Below are 21,831 nucleotides of genomic sequence, written 5' to 3' on the forward strand. Positions count from 1 at the left end.
ATTTTGTATGACATTTAGTGTGAGATTTTGTATTATATTTATTGTGAAATTTTGTAAGACATTTAGTGTGTGAGATTTTGTATGATATTTAGTGTGAGATTTTGTATAATATTTAGTGAGATTTTTTTATGATATTTAGTGTGTGAGATTTTGATTGATATTTAGTGTGTCTCTGATCCTGATACCATGTATTTTTAAATATTTGAATTCCCGGAAATCTTAGCATTTTGGTAACAAAATATACAATTTTAGAGAATGAGATTCATATTTGTCCTTCAGACTGAGCATCCTGCTGGATATCAATGTGGCATTGAGTCATGGACAAGTTTCACTAAATCAGAGAACCTATTAAAAATTGTCACAGAGTAAGCTGACACATTAGATCTCTGCTAGTTTGTCAGAAATAGATGAAACATAATCACTCATTATTGAGTCAAATGATTCTGAATATAAGCAAGCAATGAAACCATTTAATGACATGATGAAAGTTCCTGCAACAGTCAAATCCATGTATGACATGATGTTCAAACTTTAGAATCAGTCAGTCAGATCCATACAATGTATTTGACAGGTTGTACAAACTTTAGAAACAGTCAGTCAGATCCATACATGTATATGACAGATTGTACAAACTTTAGAACCAGTAAGTCCAATCCATATATGACAGGATGTACAAACTTGAGAAATTCTGCATTAATTTGACACTAGGAGTCAAAATGTCATACACAAGAATTAAAAAACTTAACTCATAATCACACTTAAGGAAATCTGTAAAAAAACCATCAACACCACATAAGAAAATTCCTTGAAGATTAATGTATTAAATTTGAGACATGTCATATGGTAATAAATAGTGTATATTGTGTCAGATTGTTTACAAAGTTATTATGAACATGAATTAGAGAATCCATTTACTGAAAATTGTTTTTTTATTTTTATATCACTTCCTTATGAGGATATTAATCATGTTGGAGGAATAATTAACAGCAAACACAATATAGTTATTCAATTTCCTATTTATCCATTTCAATTTCATTCACACTTACTAGAATTTTAATTCTTAAAACTGATCTCACAATCCCTCTAAACCTTGCTTATTGACCCCCAGTTTGCAAAAGATGAGGGTCCAGAGGATCCCACATTGTTCTCAAGGGTGGCATTACAAATTCAGCATTGGGTTATTTCAGTTGCTAATGGTGCCCAACTGCAATGAATGCTTTTCCAAATTCATTCCAAACAAGAGAAGATGAAAGGAAATGAGAGATGAAAGAGATAAACATAAAATCAAATGGCATTTCAGAGACCATAAATTAAATTAAATTATGAATGAAAAGAAAACACCAGTTTAATCTAAACAAAATGCAATGCAAACCTAATTGCATGTAATGTGTCTAGAAGTAGTTGCAGAAATTCATTAAGCAATAATACATATTTATACTACATACAGTTTCATTTACATCATGATCTTCATAATTATATTAGTATTACAGCCCAAAATAAAGAACACTGGACATTGTCCACCTTTGTGGTCACAACCTCAAGATGGATGTAAGTGATTGATTGGTTCTTTTATCAAGAGGTAATGTTGATCCTTAAAATTTTCTTGGAATCTTGTACAACATAGATGTCAGTGAGGCTAAAGTTTCATGAAACAATATAGATTTCTTCCTCTGAGAATTTTCATGTCATTCTGTAGCTGTTAAAAATTAAAAATCAATCACAATACCATTTTTTTTCAAGTAAAAAGTGACTGATTATATTGCCATGGAAATGTTGAAAAATTGATCATTTCATTTTCAGGGGAAAAACAATTGTTTGATGTAAAAATTGTAGTCTACTGGTAAATTTTATAAACTTTCATTATTTCTACAACCTCAGTATGGAATATTGTCAAATGCATCATCAGCAAGATAATCTAAAATCTCAGTTGGAGGAAGGATTTTAGAAATTGCATAAAATTGGGGCCAGGTATTGCTTAAATCCAAGACTGTACCATATATTGGTCTGATTGAATCCTACATACATATATTTTGTCCACATTCCAGAATCCAGACTCTTACCACCTTCTTCTAAACTGGTTGTGTGGTATTGAATATGCTTGTCATGATTGCTTGTGTACTGGGTGCATTTACATGCAAACCTTTGGTTAGCTGATTTCTTTGGTACATATATGAACAACACATTTTGCTAGCCAAAAAAGTAAGGCTAACAGAATCAATTAATGCCAAATGTTTCTAACAGTATCAGTCACAAGTATCTGAACATTCATACTCACCTTTATCAGCATCAATATATATGGTTATCACTTGCTCTTGATGGTGGTGGTGTGTCTTGAATCAAACTCTTGGCAAATTTTTCCCTTGTTTCCTCTGTTTAAATGTTGTATGGTGAATTCTGTTAGTGATAACATTGTTAACCAAACTATTTTTACTAGTTCTGCTGGTCATAGACCAAAAGAGCTTATTTTGATAGTCAACTGTCCATCCGTTAGCACATGCTTGTTATCCCTACTCTTCCTAAACAACTTGAAGGATTGCTGTGAAACTTTAAGCACACATTCCACCCAAACTGAAAATGGTGCCACGTGGATATACAATGTGGACACCACAGTGACCATCTTGAAAATTGTGTTATAGCTGATTCTCCACAATGGATGGTCATATCAACATGGAGTTCACACTAAAAGACTTGATATGATATCTAGTTGGTCCTAAATTAACATGGTGCTGACCTTATGTCCAATATGGCTACTACAATGGTCATCTTGTTATTGCTAATACTCCTGAATGAAAAGTAGTATTGCCATGGGGTTTTCACCCCAAATCATATAATGTATAGTTGGTCCAAAATGAAAATGGTATTGATGTGATTTCCAATATGGCCACAACAGTGGCCATCTTGAAATGTTGTTATCATTACAACTCCTCAGGGTGGCTGCATTAATGTAATGTTTTCTATTAATCAACTTCTTCTGATGTCCAATTAGTCCTAATGGTGTAATTCAGAAATTCAATATGGCTGCCACTGTGGCCATCTTGAAAATCTTGTCATTCTGCCTCCTGAATGAATGATTATATCAGCATGATGTTTTCAGTGAAAGACTTCTTATGATGTTGGTTGTAAATGAAAATTGTGTCAATACACTGTTAATAATTTTGCCACAATGGCCATCTTGAAAATCTTGTTATCACTACTTCCTTTATATGGCTGGTCATATCAATATTGTGCTTCCACCAAAGGACTTGCGATGTCTAGCTAATTTGAAAATCATATTATTTCTAAAGAATATCTTAGATGGTTTCAACACTCAGCATTTTAAGACGTAAATAATCTAATCTTGAATTCTTAGAAATTAATTTCAGCCAGTAGAGCACAAGTTCCTTTGTAGGACTCTTGTTTGGGTATGTTATAATGCTCTGTAATAAACCTGAAGTACTGTTAAGTATATTAATTACAACATTGCTGCAGATTATTGAATAATGATTGAAATTGTTGCCAAATTTTGGATGCATGATAAACAAATCTTTTGGCAAAGCAAAATGCACTTTATGTACACTTGGCAAGTTATGGTGTTTTTGAACTCTTGGCAATTTATGGTGTTTTTGAACTCTTGGCAATTTATGGTGTTTTTGAACTCTTGGCAATTTATGGTGTTTTTGAACTCTTGGCAATTTATGGTATTTTTTGAACTCTTGGCAAAGGATGGTGTTTTTGAACTCTTGGCAATTTATGGTGTTTTTGAACTCTTGGCAAAGGATGGTGTTTTTGAACTCTTGGCAATTTATGGTGTTTTTGAACTCTTGGCAAAGGATGGTGTTTTTGAGACACTTTATGGACACATTTTTATTTGCTTTGTTCATTGTCATGTTGTACATCAAATGGCAATTTACTTTAAAGAAGCAATGATTCATACAATCTGCATGTAGCTGACTGTTGACCATAACCTATTTGATTAGTTCATGCCTGATAGAGTTCATTGGCTGTGACCTTTCTTTAGGCCCAATAGAGTTCATTGACTGTGACCTTTCTTTAGGCCCAATACATAGTTCATTGACTGTGACATTTCTTACGGCCCAATAGAGTTGTTGGCTGTAACCTATTCGCTCAGTATAGGCCTGATAGAGTTCATGGACTGTGACCTATTCGCTCAGTATAGGTCTGATAGAGTTCATTGACCATGACCTATTTGCTCAGTATAGGCCTGATATAGTTCTTGGACTGTGACCTATTCGCTCAGTATAGGTCTGATAGAGTTCATTGACCATGACCTATTTGCTCAGTATAGTCCTGATATAGTTCTTGGACTGTAACCTATTCGCTCAGTATAGGCCTGATAGAGTTCATGGACTGTGACCTATTCGCTCAGTATAGGTCTGATAGAATTCATTGACCATGACCTATTTGCTCAGTATAGTCCTGATATAGTTCTTGGACTGTGACCTATTTGCTCAGTATAGGTCTGATAGAGTTCATTGACCATGATCTATTTGCTCAGTACAAGCCCAACATAATTCATTTAAAGAACATGTATGTGTATTATTGGTTGTCTCTCTTTAAAGGATGCACCTTAACTTTTGTTTTGTAAAATAATTAAAGTGTGAAGCATTATATCTCTTTTTTGGTACTGAGTGTATAAATCTGTCAGAATGCAAGCAAGATGTGTACATTCACACAAGAACTTCTCAAACAGAATATAGATTTGTAAGCCATTGGGACAACACTCAGTCACAAGCCCAAGTTGTGACTTTTGTTTCAGGCATTACTTGTTCTCAGTAAAGTGATATTTGGTTTAAGCAAGACTTTTATTATTAGACAACAGTTTAACATCAGTTGTACTGACTCCATCCAGTCTAACATCAGTTACACTGACTCCATCCAGTCTAACATCAGTTACACTGACTCCATCCAGCCTAACATCAGTCACACTGACTCCATCCAGCCTAACATCAGTTACACTGACTCCATCCAGTCTAAAATCAGTTACACTGACTCCATCCAATCTAACATCAGTTACACTGACTCCATCCATTCTAACATCAGTTACACTGACTCCATCCAGTCTAACATCAGTTACACTACCTCCATCCAGTCTAACATCAGTTACACTGACTCCATCCAGTTTAACATCAGTTACACTGACTCCATCCAGTCTAACATCAGTTACACTGTTTCCATACAGTCTTAGATCAGTTAGACTGATTCCGTACAGCTTTACATTATTTGTGCTGAATCCATACAGTCTAACATCAGTTGTACTGAATCCATCCAGTCTAACATCAGTTGTACTGACTCCATAACGTCTAACATCATTTATTCTGACTCCATGGGATAAACTAGTTTTGTCTGGGTAAATGATCATTAATACAAAATATAGTAGGACACAAGTAGGTCAAGAAGACATACCAGTCAGCAAAAGATATGATAATGAGTCCTTTGAAAGTCAGCATTTAATGGTATTTAAAACTGGTAGTAAAAGCTATGGGATACAGCTATAAGTACTGCTGAATGTTTAAGATCAGAGGCACCCTTGACTTATAGCTTCAAAGTGGTTTTTCAGTTCATTTGAGATGGCATTCACCCCTACTAATGTGAACAGCTGCTTCTGAGGTTGGTGAATGTGTTTCTGATGCTGTTGCTGATTATGGGTTTTGTGGTATAATTATGGGCTTTAAGATGCCAGTCTATAAATAATGACTGCATTTTCTTAACCTGACTCACACCACATCAGAGTCTGGTACTGTGTACTGTTTCCCAGATTAATCCTTTTTCTTCTAAACAACAAAAGCAGTCTGGTAACTAATACTGTACATACTTACGAAACTTTCATTAAGGTAGGAAACATGACTGGTTTAAATTGTCACTGAATGAATGGTTTGCAAAACCAGTCTGTGGTAATAAGGTTAATACTTGCAGATTCTCCACAGTTAGTTACATCCTTCTGTCACAGTCCTATTCAAGCTGTGTTAAAAATAAGGAAACCAGTAGCAGAAACTTACCCTGAAATTATGTAGCAGCTACCTCTTATGACTGACATAGTATATCTGCCATGGCAAAGTAGCTTTTTTGGTTGATATTGTATATGTAAAATGAAAGATTACTTAACTTTGGTTAAAGCATATGGCTGCATTTTCCATGCTGGAATCATGCAACTTAAACAATTATCACTGATTCAGTGGAAAATAATATGGCTTGTTATTTTTTTACAAGGGTGTCATGCTACTTGTAATTACCTAATACCTAAAAATAGCCTATGTGGACAATGACTATTGAACACCTGTGTGGACCTGGAGAGCTTAAAGGATGATCTTTTTACCCGTTGTCCTTCTATCTTTTTTTCCATTGTCCTTCCATCTTTTTTCCATTGTCCTTCTGTCTATTAGCTTATAGGATGATCTTTTTCCATTGTCGTTCTGTCTATTAGCTTATAGGGTGATCTTTTTACCCATTGTCCTTCTGTCTATTAGCTTATAGGATGATCTTTTTCCATTGTCCTTCTGTCTGTTAGCTTATAGGATGATCTTTTTACCCATTGTCCTTCTGTCTATTAGCTTTTAGGATGATCTTTTTACCCATTGTCCTTCTGTCTATTAGCTTATAGGATGATCTTTTTTCCATTGTCCTTCTGTCTATTAGCTTATAGGATGATCTTTTTCCATTGTCCTTCTGTCTATTAGCTTATAGGATGATCTTTTTACCCATTGTCCTTCTGTCTATTAGCTTATAGTATGATCTTTTTCCATTGTCTTTCTGTCTATTAGATTATAGGATGATCTTTTTTCCATTGTCCTTCTGTCTATTAGCTTATAGGATGATCTTTTTTCCATTGTCCTTCTGTCTATTAGCTTACAGGATGATCTTTATACCCATTGTCCTTCTGTCTATTAGCTTATAGGATGATCTATTTTCCATTGTCCTTCTGTCTATTAGCTTATAGGATGATCTTTTTTCCATTGTCCTTCTGTCTATTAGCTTATAGGATGATCTTTTTCCATTGTCTTTCTGTCTATTAGCTTATCGGATGATTATTTTTCCATTGTTCTTCTGTCTATTAGCTTATACGATGATCTTTTTTCCATTGTCCTTCTGTCTATTAGCTTATACAATGATCTTTTTTCCATTGTCCTTCTGTCTATTAGCAAAAGTTTGCTGCTCATCCTAAACTACTTGGAGAGTTGCTGTGACATTTCATACACACACATTCTTCCAGTGGTCTAGTTGATCAAAAATGAAAATTGTGCTGCTTCGACATCAGTATGGGTGTCACAGTGGCTGTCTTGAAATAAGTATGGGTGTCATGGTGGCTGTCATAAAATCAGTATGGGTGTCACAGTGGCTGTCTTGAAATTTAGTATGGGTGTCACAGTGGCCACAGTGGCTGTCTTGAAATTTAGTATGGGTGTCACAGTGGCTGTCTAGAAATCAGTATGGGTGTCATAGTGGCTGTTGTGAAGTCAGTATGGGTTTCACAGTTGCTGTTATGAAATCAATATGGGTGTCACAGTGGCTGTCTTGAAATCAGTATGGGTGTCATGGTGGCTGTCTTGAAATGAGTATGAGTCACAGTGGCTGTCTTGATATCAGTATGGGTGTCCCAGTGGCTGTCTTGAAATCAGTATGGTTGTCACAGTGGTTGTTATAGAAATCTTCTTATTGCCTTATACCTTGAATAATGATCATATCAACATTAAATTTTCACTGAAAAACTTCTTACGATCTCTTGTTGGTCTAAATGAAATTGGTGCCAATTTGACATTCACAATGGCTGCCATAGTAGCCATTATGAAAATCTTTTTATCACAGTTGCAAAATGAATATTACTGACTTCTAGAATGTACATTCATTATAATTATAAATAAAAAAGCAAAATCATCTCAACAGTTCTAAAAAGTTTTATATGCAACATCTTAACAGTTGTACTTGATTTTACATGTAACACCTCAACTGTGCTGCATGATTTTACATGTAACACCTCAACTGTTCTGCATGATTTTACATGTAACACCTCAACTGTTCTGCATGATTTTACATGTAACACCTCAACTGTTCTGCATGATTTTACATGTAACACCTCAACTGTTCTGCATGATTTTACAGGTAACACCTCAACTGTTCTTCATGATTTTACATGTAACACCTCAACTGTTCTGCATGATTTGATATGTAACACCTCAACTGTTCTGCATGACTTTACATGTAACACCTCAATTGTTCTGCATAATTTTACATGTAACACCTCAATTGTTCTGCATGATTTTACATGTAACACCTCAACTGTTCTTCAAGATTTTACATGTAACACCTCAACTGTTCTGCATGATTTGATATGTAACACCTCAACTGTTCTGCATGACTTTACATGTAACACCTCAATTGTTCTGCATGATTTTACATGTAACACCTCAACTGTTCTGCATGATTTTACATGTAACACCTCAACTGTTCTTCATGATTTTACATGTAACACCTCAACTGTTCTGCATGATTTTACATGTAACACCTCAACTGTTCTGCATGATTTTACTTGTAACACCTCAACTGTTCTTCATGATTTTACATGTAACACCTCAACTGTTCTTCATGATTTTACATGTAACACCTCAACTGTTCTGCATGATTTGATATGTAACACCTCAACTGTTCTGCATGATTTTACATGTAACACCTCAACACTTCTACAAGGTTTTAATGAGCTGATTAACAAGTCAGAAAGCAGTCTCTTACCAATTGGGGTGAGAGCGTGTGAATGTGTCTGCACATGTCTGTTCATTTGTCTGTCTGTACATGGCAATTGGTCAGCCTGTTTTTCATCAGTCTTCACAGGTATAATGATACATGCTGATGTACCACAGACACAGATAGGGAAGTTGTTAAACTGGTTAGGAAAGCAAACTGGCAGTAAGTATTCAAATTATCAAGGGGTCTGATTTATATCCCAGGTACTGCTGGAAAAGCCTGATATATTTTACCGCCTTATTTCTTCAGATTGTTATGGTGTCTGATTTATATCATAGGTACTGCCAGGTATTTTTGTTCTGTATTTTTTCCTCTCACCTATCTTTTGTAAGCAATAGGTATGAAATGTTTACATGCCTGTGTACCTTTGTAACCTCCCAGTTTCTGTGGTTATTCATTTGCTTCACCAGCTAGACACTATGCAGATTTTCTTACATGGATTGGACCTTTGTATATAGATCACTGGGATGAGACCACCTATGGAACAGATGTACTTTGACATTTCCCCCTCAGAAGGATCTGTTTAAATATTTATTTAACTGGATACATTTTTACCCTCTAAGTTTCCATGGTAACTCATTTGCTTCACATTTTCAGCAAGACACTAAGCAGATTTTCTTGCATGGATTACACCTTTGTATAAAGAACACTGATGTGGGACCACCTATAGAACATATGTATTTTCAACTTAGAATGATCTGTTTAAATGATATCATGATTAAAATAATATGTTAACAAACATGATACAATAAGAAATCATTGAGTTTTGTGTGGTGGGTTTCAGGTTCGAATCCTCCCAGTAACAGATAGGGTCAGCTGCCATCATGTGTCGGAGCAATTTACTTTGCTCCTTGTGTCTCATCCTTAGATAGAGTATCACGAAGTGATAGTAAATTTGAAATTAATTAAATAAAAAATGTTTGTTTTCTCAAAAATTAATATTTTGCTAGAAACCAGACATGAGTCGTGCTGACTCAAAGAACATACTTGAGACTGTTCTTTTGTTAACTGAATCCATATGGATTATGGGAAAAAATGGGGAAGAACTTTTGTGTCATTAATATCTCATGCATTATTTAAGGTTTATCTTTGTGAATTGAATTTAGACTCTTATTTACACCACATGACTTGCGTGTTCTATTTTGTTGACATTTATGCTGACCAGACATGCTTAGAAGGAAAGACCAGAAGAGATTCCAGATGTAGATACAGTTGTTAATTTTCCTTTGGACCCCCTCCCTCCATAGAAAAAATAAAATAATAAGTTCTAGGAGATGCCAGATGTTGGAACAGTGCTTTAATTTTCTAATTTTGGAAAACAATCAGAGAAACCCAACAGATTTATACATACTAAGATGGTTTTAATTTCATTCAGTTCAAAGCCTGAAGCAGCTGTTTCATGCCTTAGCTATATATGAATGCTAGGATATCAGTGTGGACATTGTAGAGTGCCAATCCATTCCAGTAGCATTATGATAAAGTATGGTTTCTAGGACAATCTGAAATAGTTAACTGATTTTCCTTTGCATACAGTGTGGATAATCTAGATAATCTGCCAGACTTCCTGGAGATTTTTATTGATGCATTCAATAACTTTTAAAAATACTTCATTATTAAAATTTATTTACAGGAATGACTAGAGTATTTCACACATTTGTTCAAAAATATTGTGTCATAACGTGTGCACAGTTTGGAAATAGTTTGTAACCATGAAAAAATATATCTGGAATGCTTGAAGCCTCCTTCTTATTGGGCTTTATTTCACAAGTTATGACTTGGATACAGGAATTTGATGGACATGGGGTTAGAAATCAGTGTGCTGTTGACTCACAAGGGATGTGTACACAAGCTTCTGACAGCAGGCAAATAATTAGTTAATGTTCAGGATAGATTACAAAGAGGGAATCCTTCTAATAGATGGCACTCATCTTCAGGACATGCTAATGATCCCCAACCTAGACTGATATTTGAACTTTGAATATAAAGACATTAATGATTCCCAACCTAGACTGATATTTGAACTTTGAATGTAAAGACATTAATGATTCCCAACCTAGACTGATATTTGAACCTTGAATGTAAAGACATTAATGATTCCCAACCTAGACTGATATTTGTACCTTGAATGTAAAGACATTAATGATTCCCAACCCAGACTGATATTTGAACTTTGAATGTAAAGACACTAATGATTCCCAACCTAGACTGATATTTGAACTTTGAATGTAAAGACATTAATGATTCCCAACCTAGACTGATATTTGAACCTTGAATGTAAAGACATTAATGATTCCCAACCTAGACTGATATTTGAACCTTGAATGTAAAGACATTAATGATTCCCAACCTAGACTGATATTTGAACCTTGAATGTAAAGACATTAATGATTCCCAACCCAGACTGATATTTGAACCTTGAATGTAAAGACATTAATGATTCCCAACCCAGACTGATATTTGAACCTTGAATGTAAAGACATTAATGATCCCCAACCCAGACTGATATTTGAACTTTGAATGTAAAGACATTAATGATTCCCAACCCAGACTGATATTTGAACCTTGAATGTAAAGACATTAATGATTCCCAACCTAGACTGATATTTGAACCTTGAATGTAAAGACATTAATGATCCCCAACCCAGACTGATATTTGAACTTTGAATGTAAAGACATTAATGATTCCCAACCTAGACTGATATTTGAACCTTGAATGTAAAGACATTAATGATCCCCAACCCAGACTGATATTTGAACTTTGAATGTAAAGACATTAATGATTCCCAACCTAGACTGATATTTGAACCTTGAATGTAAAGACATTAATGATTCCCAACCCAGACTGATATTTGAACTTTGAATATAAAGACACTAATGATTCCCAACCTAGATTGATATTTGAACTTTGAATGTAAAGACATTAATGATTCCCAACCCAGACTGATATTTGAACCTTGAATGTAAAGACATTAATGATCCCCAACCCAGACTGATATTTGAACCTTGAATGTAAAGACATTAATGATTCCCAACCCAGACTGATATTTGAACCTTGAATGTAAAGACATTAATGATTCCCAACCTAGACTGATATTTGAACCTTGAATGTAAAGACATTAATGATTCCCAACCCAGACTGATATTTGAACCTTGAATGTAAAGACATTAATGATCCCCAACCCAGACTGATATTTGAACCTTGAATGTAAAGACATTAATGATTCCCAACCCAGACTGATATTTGAACCTTGAATGTAAAGACATTAATGATTCCCAACCTAGACTGATATTTGAACCTTGAATGTAAAGACATTAATGATTCCCAACCTAGACTGATATTTGAACCTTGAATGTAAAGACATTAATGATTCCCAACCCAGACTGATATTTGAACTTTGAATATAAAGACACTAATGATTCCCAACCCAGACTGATATTTGAACTTTGAATGTAAAGACATTAATGATTCCCAACCTAGACTGATATTTGAACCTTGAATGTAAAGACATTAATGATTCCCAACCCAGACTGATATTTGAACTTTGAATATAAAGACACTAATGATTCCCAACCTAGATTGATATTAGAACTTTGAATGTAAAGACATTAATGATTCCCAACCCAGACTGATATTTGAACCTTGAATGTAAAGACATTAATGATTCCCAACCCAGACTGATATTTGAACCTTGAATGTAAAGACATTAATGATCCCCAACCCAGACTGATATTTGAACCTTGAATGTAAAGACATTAATGATTCCCAACCCAGACTGATATTTGAACCTTGAATGTAAAGACATTAATGATCCCCAACCCAGACTGATATTTGAACCTTGAATGTAAAGACATTAATGATTCCCAACCCAGACTGATATTTGAACCTTTAATGTAAAGACATTAATGATCCCCAACCCAGACTGATATTTGAACCTTGAATGTAAAGACATTAATGATTCCCAACCCAGACTGATATTTGAACCTTGAATGTAAAGACATTAATGATCCCCAACCCAGACTGATATTTGAACCTTGAATGTAAAGACATTAATGATCCCCAACCCAGACTGATATTTGAACCTTGAATGTAAAGACATTAATGATTCCCAACCTAGACTGATATTTGAACCTTGAATGTAAAGACATTAATGATTCCCAACCCAGACTGATATTTGAACCTTGAATGTAAAGACATTAATGATCCCCAACCCAGACTGATATTTGAACCTTGAATGTAAAGACATTAATGATTCCCAACCTAGACTGATATTTGAACCTTGAATGTAAAGACATTAATGATTCCCAACCCAGACTGATATTTGAACCTTGAATGTAAAGACATTAATGATCCCCAACCCAGACTGATATTTGAACCTTGAATGTAAAGACATTAATGATTCCCAACCCAGACTGATATTTGAACCTTGAATGTAAAGACATTAATGATTCCCAACCTAGACTGATATTTGAACCTTGAATGTAAAGACATTAATGATCCCCAACCCAGACTGATATTTGAACTTTGAATGTAAAGACATTAATGATTCCCAACCTAGACTGATATTTGAACCTTGAATGTAAAGACATTAATGATCCCCAACCCAGACTGATATTTGAACTTTGAATGTAAAGACATTAATGATTCCCAACCTAGACTGATATTTGAACCTTGAATGTAAAGACATTAATGATTCCCAACCCAGACTGATATTTGAACTTTGAATATAAAGACACTAATGATTCCCAACCTAGATTGATATTTGAACTTTGAATGTAAAGACATTAATGATTCCCAACCCAGACTGATATTTGAACCTTGAATGTAAAGACATTAATGATCCCCAACCCAGACTGATATTTGAACCTTGAATGTAAAGACATTAATGATTCCCAACCCAGACTGATATTTGAACCTTGAATGTAAAGACATTAATGATTCCCAACCCAGACTGATATTTGAACCTTGAATGTAAAGACATTAATGATTCCCAACCCAGACTGATATTTGAACCTTGAATGTAAAGACATTAATGATCCCCAACCCAGACTGATATTTGAACCTTGAATGTAAAGACATTAATGATTCCCAACCCAGACTGATATTTGAACCTTGAATGTAAAGACATTAATGATTCCCAACCTAGACTGATATTTGAACCTTGAATGTAAAGACATTAATGATTCCCAACCTAGACTGATATTTGAACCTTGAATGTAAAGACATTAATGATTCCCAACCCAGACTGATATTTGAACTTTGAATATAAAGACACTAATGATTCCCAACCCAGACTGATATTTGAACTTTGAATGTAAAGACATTAATGATTCCCAACCTAGACTGATATTTGAACCTTGAATGTAAAGACATTAATGATTCCCAACCCAGACTGATATTTGAACTTTGAATATAAAGACACTAATGATTCCCAACCTAGATTGATATTAGAACTTTGAATGTAAAGACATTAATGATTCCCAACCCAGACTGATATTTGAACCTTGAATGTAAAGACATTAATGATTCCCAACCCAGACTGATATTTGAACCTTGAATGTAAAGACATTAATGATCCCCAACCCAGACTGATATTTGAACCTTGAATGTAAAGACATTAATGATTCCCAACCCAGACTGATATTTGAACCTTGAATGTAAAGACATTAATGATCCCCAACCCAGACTGATATTTGAACCTTGAATGTAAAGACATTAATGATTCCCAACCCAGACTGATATTTGAACCTTTAATGTAAAGACATTAATGATCCCCAACCCAGACTGATATTTGAACCTTGAATGTAAAGACATTAATGATTCCCAACCCAGACTGATATTTGAACCTTGAATGTAAAGACATTAATGATCCCCAACCCAGACTGATATTTGAACCTTGAATGTAAAGACATTAATGATCCCCAACCCAGACTGATATTTGAACCTTGAATGTAAAGACATTAATGATTCCCAACCTAGACTGATATTTGAACCTTGAATGTAAAGACATTAATGATTCCCAACCCAGACTGATATTTGAACCTTGAATGTAAAGACGTTAATGATCCCCAACCCAGACTGATATTTGAACCTTGAATGTAAAGACATTAATGATTCCCAACCTAGACTGATATTTGAACCTTGAATGTAAAGACATTAATGATCCCCAACCCAGACTGATATTTGAACTTTGAATGTAAAGACACTAATGATCCCCAACCCAGACTGATATTTGAACCTTGAATGTAAAGACACTAATGATCCCCAACCTAGACTGATATTTGAACTTTGAATGTAAAGACAGCTGTGTAGAATTAAGTAAGAGCTGAATTTGGTAGGAAGTTGATGGGAGAGAGAGAGAGAGAGAGACAGAGACAGAGAGAGAGAGAGTTATAAACAAAAAGAAAGATGTCTGCATGAAAAAAAATTTTTGTGCAGTCTTATAGGACTTTGCATCTTGTTACAGATAGTTCCCGAATGGCATCATCAGCCACCATATTTGTGGTCAGCGGGCAAATTTATCGTTGACTTTATATGGTGTTTGGAAGTTGAAATATATTCATTGAATCTCAAGATCCTTTTAGGAAAATTACATAAGCAGAATGCAAATCATGCTTTCTGTTGGTATCTTTATTTGTGATTTACAAGTTGACTTTGGTTCAGTGTGCCTTCTTAAAAATGGCAAATTTTTGGTGATCACAGATAGGAGAAACTGCCATGTTGCCCATTGTCCAGGTAAAATTTGGCAGAATATCGTCTGCTAGTTACCTTATCGGGAAGCATCTTTTGGGAGTTGGGGTTGGGAAATATTTTAAAAAGCAATCATTAAACAACGAGAATATGTCAGATAATAGACTTGAACTTCCAACTGAGTTATTGAATGTTACTTTCGCTTTGCATGCAGTAAGCCTTGTCCCATTTGAATTTGATCAAAAGAAAACTTACTATAACATTTAAAGGAAATGTTCTTGATTCTGTCATAGCTGATAAGCATTTCCTTCAAAACCAGAATGTTGCAAACTTGACAGAACATTCAAGTTATGCCCACATAATGTTGAGTTTCTTTGATCTTTGTCCACATAATATACTGTTTGTTTGATTTTCTATCCGATTTGTTTTCCAGACGTGAATGACAACAGAGTCACCAGTCAGGAACAGGTCCGTAGCGTGAAGGTGATTAACCTCAAGGAACACTTGACTGGACCAGTGGACGGAAGTCTGTACGCCACAATCAACAAGAGGAAACTGGAGTCGGGTAATGTGGTACAGAATGGACCCAGTCAGCTGCAGAATGGCACCTCCTATCACACCCTAGACACAAGTAGGTCCATATTTCAGCGTAGTTAGATTTTGAAGCCTTGCCATAACATTAGAAGTATTACCATTGTCCATACATATGTCCATAACACCTCAGTTAAAGTTTGCAGTTAGGTCAGTTTTCAGGACCTGTTTGTTGTGGATCCATGTTGTATAAACACATTACTATAAATATCACAAAATAAAGCATCTTAGCTCAGATTTTGTTTGGTCTGAGTTGGAAAGAAACTTAAAGCTCTGACTTGAATACAGATACTTCACGATCCTCCTTTTTTACAACCCTGTAGTCAAATGTGCATACAAAACTGACATGCACATGATATATAGGTCACAATGACTTGTTTTGGTAAGATACTATCATAATCAGCAATACTCATCAACATACAGTACTACGTTGCTTGACTCTGACAATAATGCCTGAGAAGTTGACATAAATGCAAAATTTTATCAAAGATGAAACAAAATATATGTCACCTCATCTGATCTTCTAATTTTTAGCTCTACCAGTCATAGACCAGTCATAGGCCAGTCATAGATCAGTCATAGACCAGTCAGGCCATCATAGACCAGTCATACCGGTCATAGGCCAGTCATAGATCAGAACATCTAATCTGTTGTCCATTCAGTTGTTTGCACAAGTCTGTTATAGCTACTCCTAAACTAACTGAAGGATTGCCATGAAACTTTGTACACATATTCATCTTGTGTCTAGTTTGTACTGAATAAAATTGATGTCACTTAAGCAGTCAGTATGGCCTCCATGGTGGCCATCTTGAAGATGTTATGACTACTTCTTTTGAATGGATAGTCATGTCAGCATCATGTTTTAACTACAACATCAATTTTGTTCAGATGGAAATGGTGCCAGTCAGATATTCTATATGGTTGTCATGACAGCCATCTTGAAAATCCTATTATTGCTATATGTCCTGAATGGAAAATCATGTCTGCATGGGGTTTTCACTAGAAGACTTCATATGATGCCTGGTTGATCCTAAGTGAAAATGGTGCCCTCAGACATCCTACTGAATGGATAGTCATGTTAGCATTAGGTTTCACTAGAAGGCTTTTTAAGGACTCATGATACTAATGATATGGTAGAATGGAAACCAGTCTAGATTAGGTTTCACTAGAAGGCTTTTTAAGGACTCATGGTACTAATGATATGTTAGAATGGAAACTAGTCTAAATTAGGTTTCACTAGAAGGCTTTTTAAGGACTCGTGTTACTAATGATATGGTAGAATGGAAACCAGTCTAGATTAGGTTTCACTAGAAGGCTTTTTTAAGACTCGTGATACTAATGATATGTTAGAATGGAAACCAGTCTAGATTAGGTTTCACTAGAAGGCTTTTTTAAGACTCATGATACTAATGATATGGTAAAATGGAAACCAGTCTAGATTAGGTTTCACTAGAAGGCTTTTTAAGGAGTCATGTTACTAATGATATGGTAGATTGGAAACCAATCTAGATTAGGTTTCACTAGAAGGCTTTTTAAGGACTCGTGTTACTAATGATATGGTTGAATGGAAACCAGTCTAGATTAGGTTTCACTAGGAGGCTTTTTAAGGACTCGTGATACTAATGCTATGGTAGAATGGAAACCAGTCTAGATTAGGTTTCACTAGAAGGCTTTTTAAGGACTCGTGATACTAATGATATGTTAGAATGGAAACCAGTCTAAATTAGGTTTCACTCAAAGGCTTTTTAAGGGCTCGTGTTACTAATGATATGGTAGAATGGAAACCAGTCTAGATTAGGTTTCACTAGAAGGCTTTTTAAGGACTCGTGATACTAATGATATGGTAGATTGGAAACCAGTCTAGATTAGGTTTCACTAGAAGGCTTTTTAGGTGGCGCTCACCAGATAATATGTACTTTTGAGAGAGTGACGTATGTAAGGTGAAGTAGTTCGCATTAAAACATGCACAGTGGAGAGAATGTTTGCATACCTCTATGCTACATTAATGTAATGTGGATGATATTTCTTTTGGATATTGTACTTTTGGAAATTTTACATGATTTAAGCACACTGCTAACTAAAATGACTGCTCCCTTGTGTTAAAAAATCAGTCTGAATTAGTCTAAAGTACACTATACATAGCAGCTATTAAAATAGGGAAAATGAATTTTGCCAGACTAGACAATACCAGCTTCTGAAAGTGCAATGAATGAATTACCAAATATATCAAATGTACAAAAAGTTATCGGCTCTTTTTTATACAAATGACCTCTGAAGTTCAGGAAGTGAAAATGACCAAGTAGAGCTAGCACTTTTTTGAAAGGTGCACATTTGAAGTAAGGCCAAGCTGTATACTCTATAACCCATAGTACACCCATCAATCATACACCAAAATAAAGGGAATTAAAGGTTCTTTGCATTATACCTAAGATATACAAAGTCTTTTTTAAATAGCCAGTATAACCAGTGAGGAAAGCCGGGGACATTCTTTTTCTTTAAATTCCTAACCCTATGCAAAATGCGAAACTGTATAGCGCCACCTTAAGGACTCGTGTTACTAATGATATGGTAGAATGGAAACCAGTCTAGATTAAGTTTCACTAGAAGGCTTTTTAAGGACTCGTGATAATAATGATATGGTAGAATGGAAACCGGTCTAGATTAGGTTTCACTGGAAGGCTTTTAAAGGACTCATGGTGCTAATGAACGTAAAAGTTTAGTATATTGAATTTTGTGAGCTTATCCAAGTTGTAACTGAAACAAATAGAGAAACATTTTATTGATGGGGTTTCAGTTCTTTTACAGACTTTTTTGGAAAATGCATTGCTGAAATTAGCACCTGTTTGAAGCAGAATTGAAAACAACACTTGTAGTTGTTAAAAATGCTGTGGCTCATACGGTTTTGTCTTTACAGAAGCATGAATGAAGTTTGTTTTATACAATTTTGATCCAAAATCTTCAGCAATGTGATCCACATAGGCCAAAAATGTAAAGTTTGTTGGCCATACTGATAAATATAGGTTTGATCATGAGCATTCAGAAATTTGAAGTTACTGAATTTTGAATATCGTTATGTTTCCATAGGTTTACTGTGGGAGCTGAATTAGTGCCATGAGTTTTTAAAGATGTCCAGTTGGTATTCAGTGCATTTCATGTGATGTCTGGTTGTTTGATATGAAGATGATGCCGGTCTGATGCCCAAAATGGCTGCCATGGCCACCATTTTGAAAATCTTGTTAAAACTGCTCCTCCTGAACAGAAGGTCGTATCTAGATGGCTTCAGTACTCAGCAGTTAAAATAAATTAATAGAATTACTGGAAAATCTTTTTATTTGGTAGATCATCTGCCCCTTTAAGGGTCTCTTGTTCAGATCAAATTCATTGCATATAAAGCATCTTCACCATACACTGTTGTATACAAGATAATTTGAACAATGAGGGGTAAGGTTGCCACCCATTATGGTAGTGTACAGCACCATCTCAAGCCAGTGACTTGATAAAATCTTCAGTTTACAGCATTCATATTTGAGATCTTTGAATTATATCAAGACTTTTTTTGACAAGAAGAAATATATTTCATTTTGATTTTGGATTTTTTTTTCCATGCTGAAAGCCTTACAGAACCTTAAATTTGACAATCATTTTATCTCTCAGATCTTAGAGTAATATGATTGTCTCATATGGTCTAGATAAAGTATTCTGTACTGTTCGTATTAAGGATAATGAAATACAAGGAAACCAGCCACAGCTGCCCTGCACTCATCCATTTCTCAATGGAAGATTCCATATTGTGATTTCCAGTATTATATAAATCGGCATGTGGTATCTATAGATTATATACTGCATATCTGGAATAAAAACTTTACACACAAGATTTAGTACATCAAAACCATCATTGGAGAGCAGCAACCCTCATACAGAATAAATTGCAAAGATGAAGAGTTCGTGTGCCACCCTTCATATAGAACAAATTGCAGGGATGTATTGGTTTGGTGCCATTATAGAATACATTACAGGGATGCACTGATGTGGGGCCATCCTTCATATAGAATAAATTGCAGGCAGGAGATGGTGTTGTGCCACCCATCATATGTATAAAATTCTAGGGATGAAGTGGTGCTGTGCCACACTTCATATGTAACAAATTGCAGGGATTAGTTGGTGTTGTGCTACATACATACAGTAAAGGACATATACAATGCTACATACATACAGTAAAGGACATGTACAGTGCTACATACATACAGTAAAGGACATGTACAATGCTACATACATACAGTAAAGGACATATACAATGCTACATACGTACAGTAAAGGACATATACAATGCTACATACGTACAGTAAAGGACATATACAGTGCTACATACGTACAGTAAAGGACATATACAATGCTACATACATACAGTAAAGGACATGTACAATGCTACATACATACAGTAAAGGACATGTACAATGCTACATACATACAGTAAAGGACATATACAATGCTCCATACATACAGTAAAGGACATGTACAATGCTACATACATACAGTAAAGGACATGTACAATGCTACATACATACAGTAAAGGACATGTACAATGCTACATACATACAGTAAAGGACATGTACAATGCTACATACATACAGTAAAGGACATGTACAATGCTACATACATACAGTAAAGGACATATACAGTGCTACATACGTACAGTAAAGGACATATACAATGCTACATACATACAGTAAAGGACATGTACAATGCTACATACATACAGTAAAGGACATGTACAATGCTACATACATACAGTAAAGGACATATACAATGCTCCATACATACAGTAAAGGACATATACAATGCTACATACATACAGTAAAGGACATGTACAATGCTACATACATACAGTAAAGGACATATACGATGCTACATACATACAATAAAGGACATGTACAGTGCTACATACATACGGTAAAGGACATGTACAGTGCTACATATGTACAGTAAAGGACATATACAATGCTACATACATACAGTAAAGGACATATACGATGCTACATACATACAGTAAAGGACATACACAATGCTACATACATACAGTAAAGGACATGTACAGTGCTACATACGTACAGTAAAGGACATGTACAGTGCTACATACATACAGTAAAGGACATATACAATGCTACATACATACAGTAAAGGACATATACGATGCTACATACATACAGTAAAGGACATGTACAATGCTACATACATACAGTAAAGGACATGTACAGTGCTGCATACGTACAGTAAAGGACATGTACAATACTACATACATACAGTAAATGACATGTACAGTGCTACATACGTACAGTAAAGGACATGTACAGTGCTACATACATACAGTAAAGGACATGTACAATGCTACATACATACAGTAAAGGACATGTACAGTGCTGCATACGTACAGTAAAGGACATATACAATACTACATACATACAGTAAATGACATGTACAGTGCTACATACGTACAGTAAAGGACATGTACAGTGCTACATACATACAGTAAATGACATATACAATGCTACATACATACAGTAAAGGACATATACGATGCTACATACATACAGTAAAGGATATATACAATACTACATACATACAGTAAAGGACATGTACAGTGCTACATACATACAGTAAATGACATATACAATGCACACCTCTTTGAGAATTTAAATCTTGCCAATGTTCAGTAACAATGGAAATCTTTCTTGTCTAGTTGATTGGCTTTTCAGTGTAAGACAGAATCTTTTTTTTGTTATTTGAATTCAGCTGGGAAGCTTTTTAATGATATACCATTA

The 21,831-nt window shown here is 35.0% G+C and overlaps 1 protein-coding gene across 13 annotated transcripts in view; it reads left to right on the plus strand.

The window, feature by feature from the left end:
• LOC149791062 (tensin-3-like) overlaps positions 1 to 21,831 on the plus strand; it is a 522,379-nt gene that overhangs the window by 409,240 nt on the left and 91,308 nt on the right. For all 13 annotated transcript variants that reach the window (XM_089972994.1, XM_089972985.1, XM_089972988.1 and 10 more), the window contains one exon: positions 15,855 to 16,052. In XM_089972994.1, coding sequence (XP_089829120.1) covers positions 15,855 to 16,052 — 198 coding nt within the window. The remainder of the gene's footprint in view (positions 1 to 15,854; positions 16,053 to 21,831) is intronic.

Source organism: Sinohyriopsis cumingii, chromosome 10 (genome assembly GCF_028554795.1).
Source record: "Sinohyriopsis cumingii isolate HCF-2022 chromosome 10, ASM2855479v2, whole genome shotgun sequence".
In the NCBI taxonomy this organism is placed as follows: Eukaryota; Metazoa; Mollusca; class Bivalvia; order Unionida; family Unionidae; genus Sinohyriopsis; species Sinohyriopsis cumingii.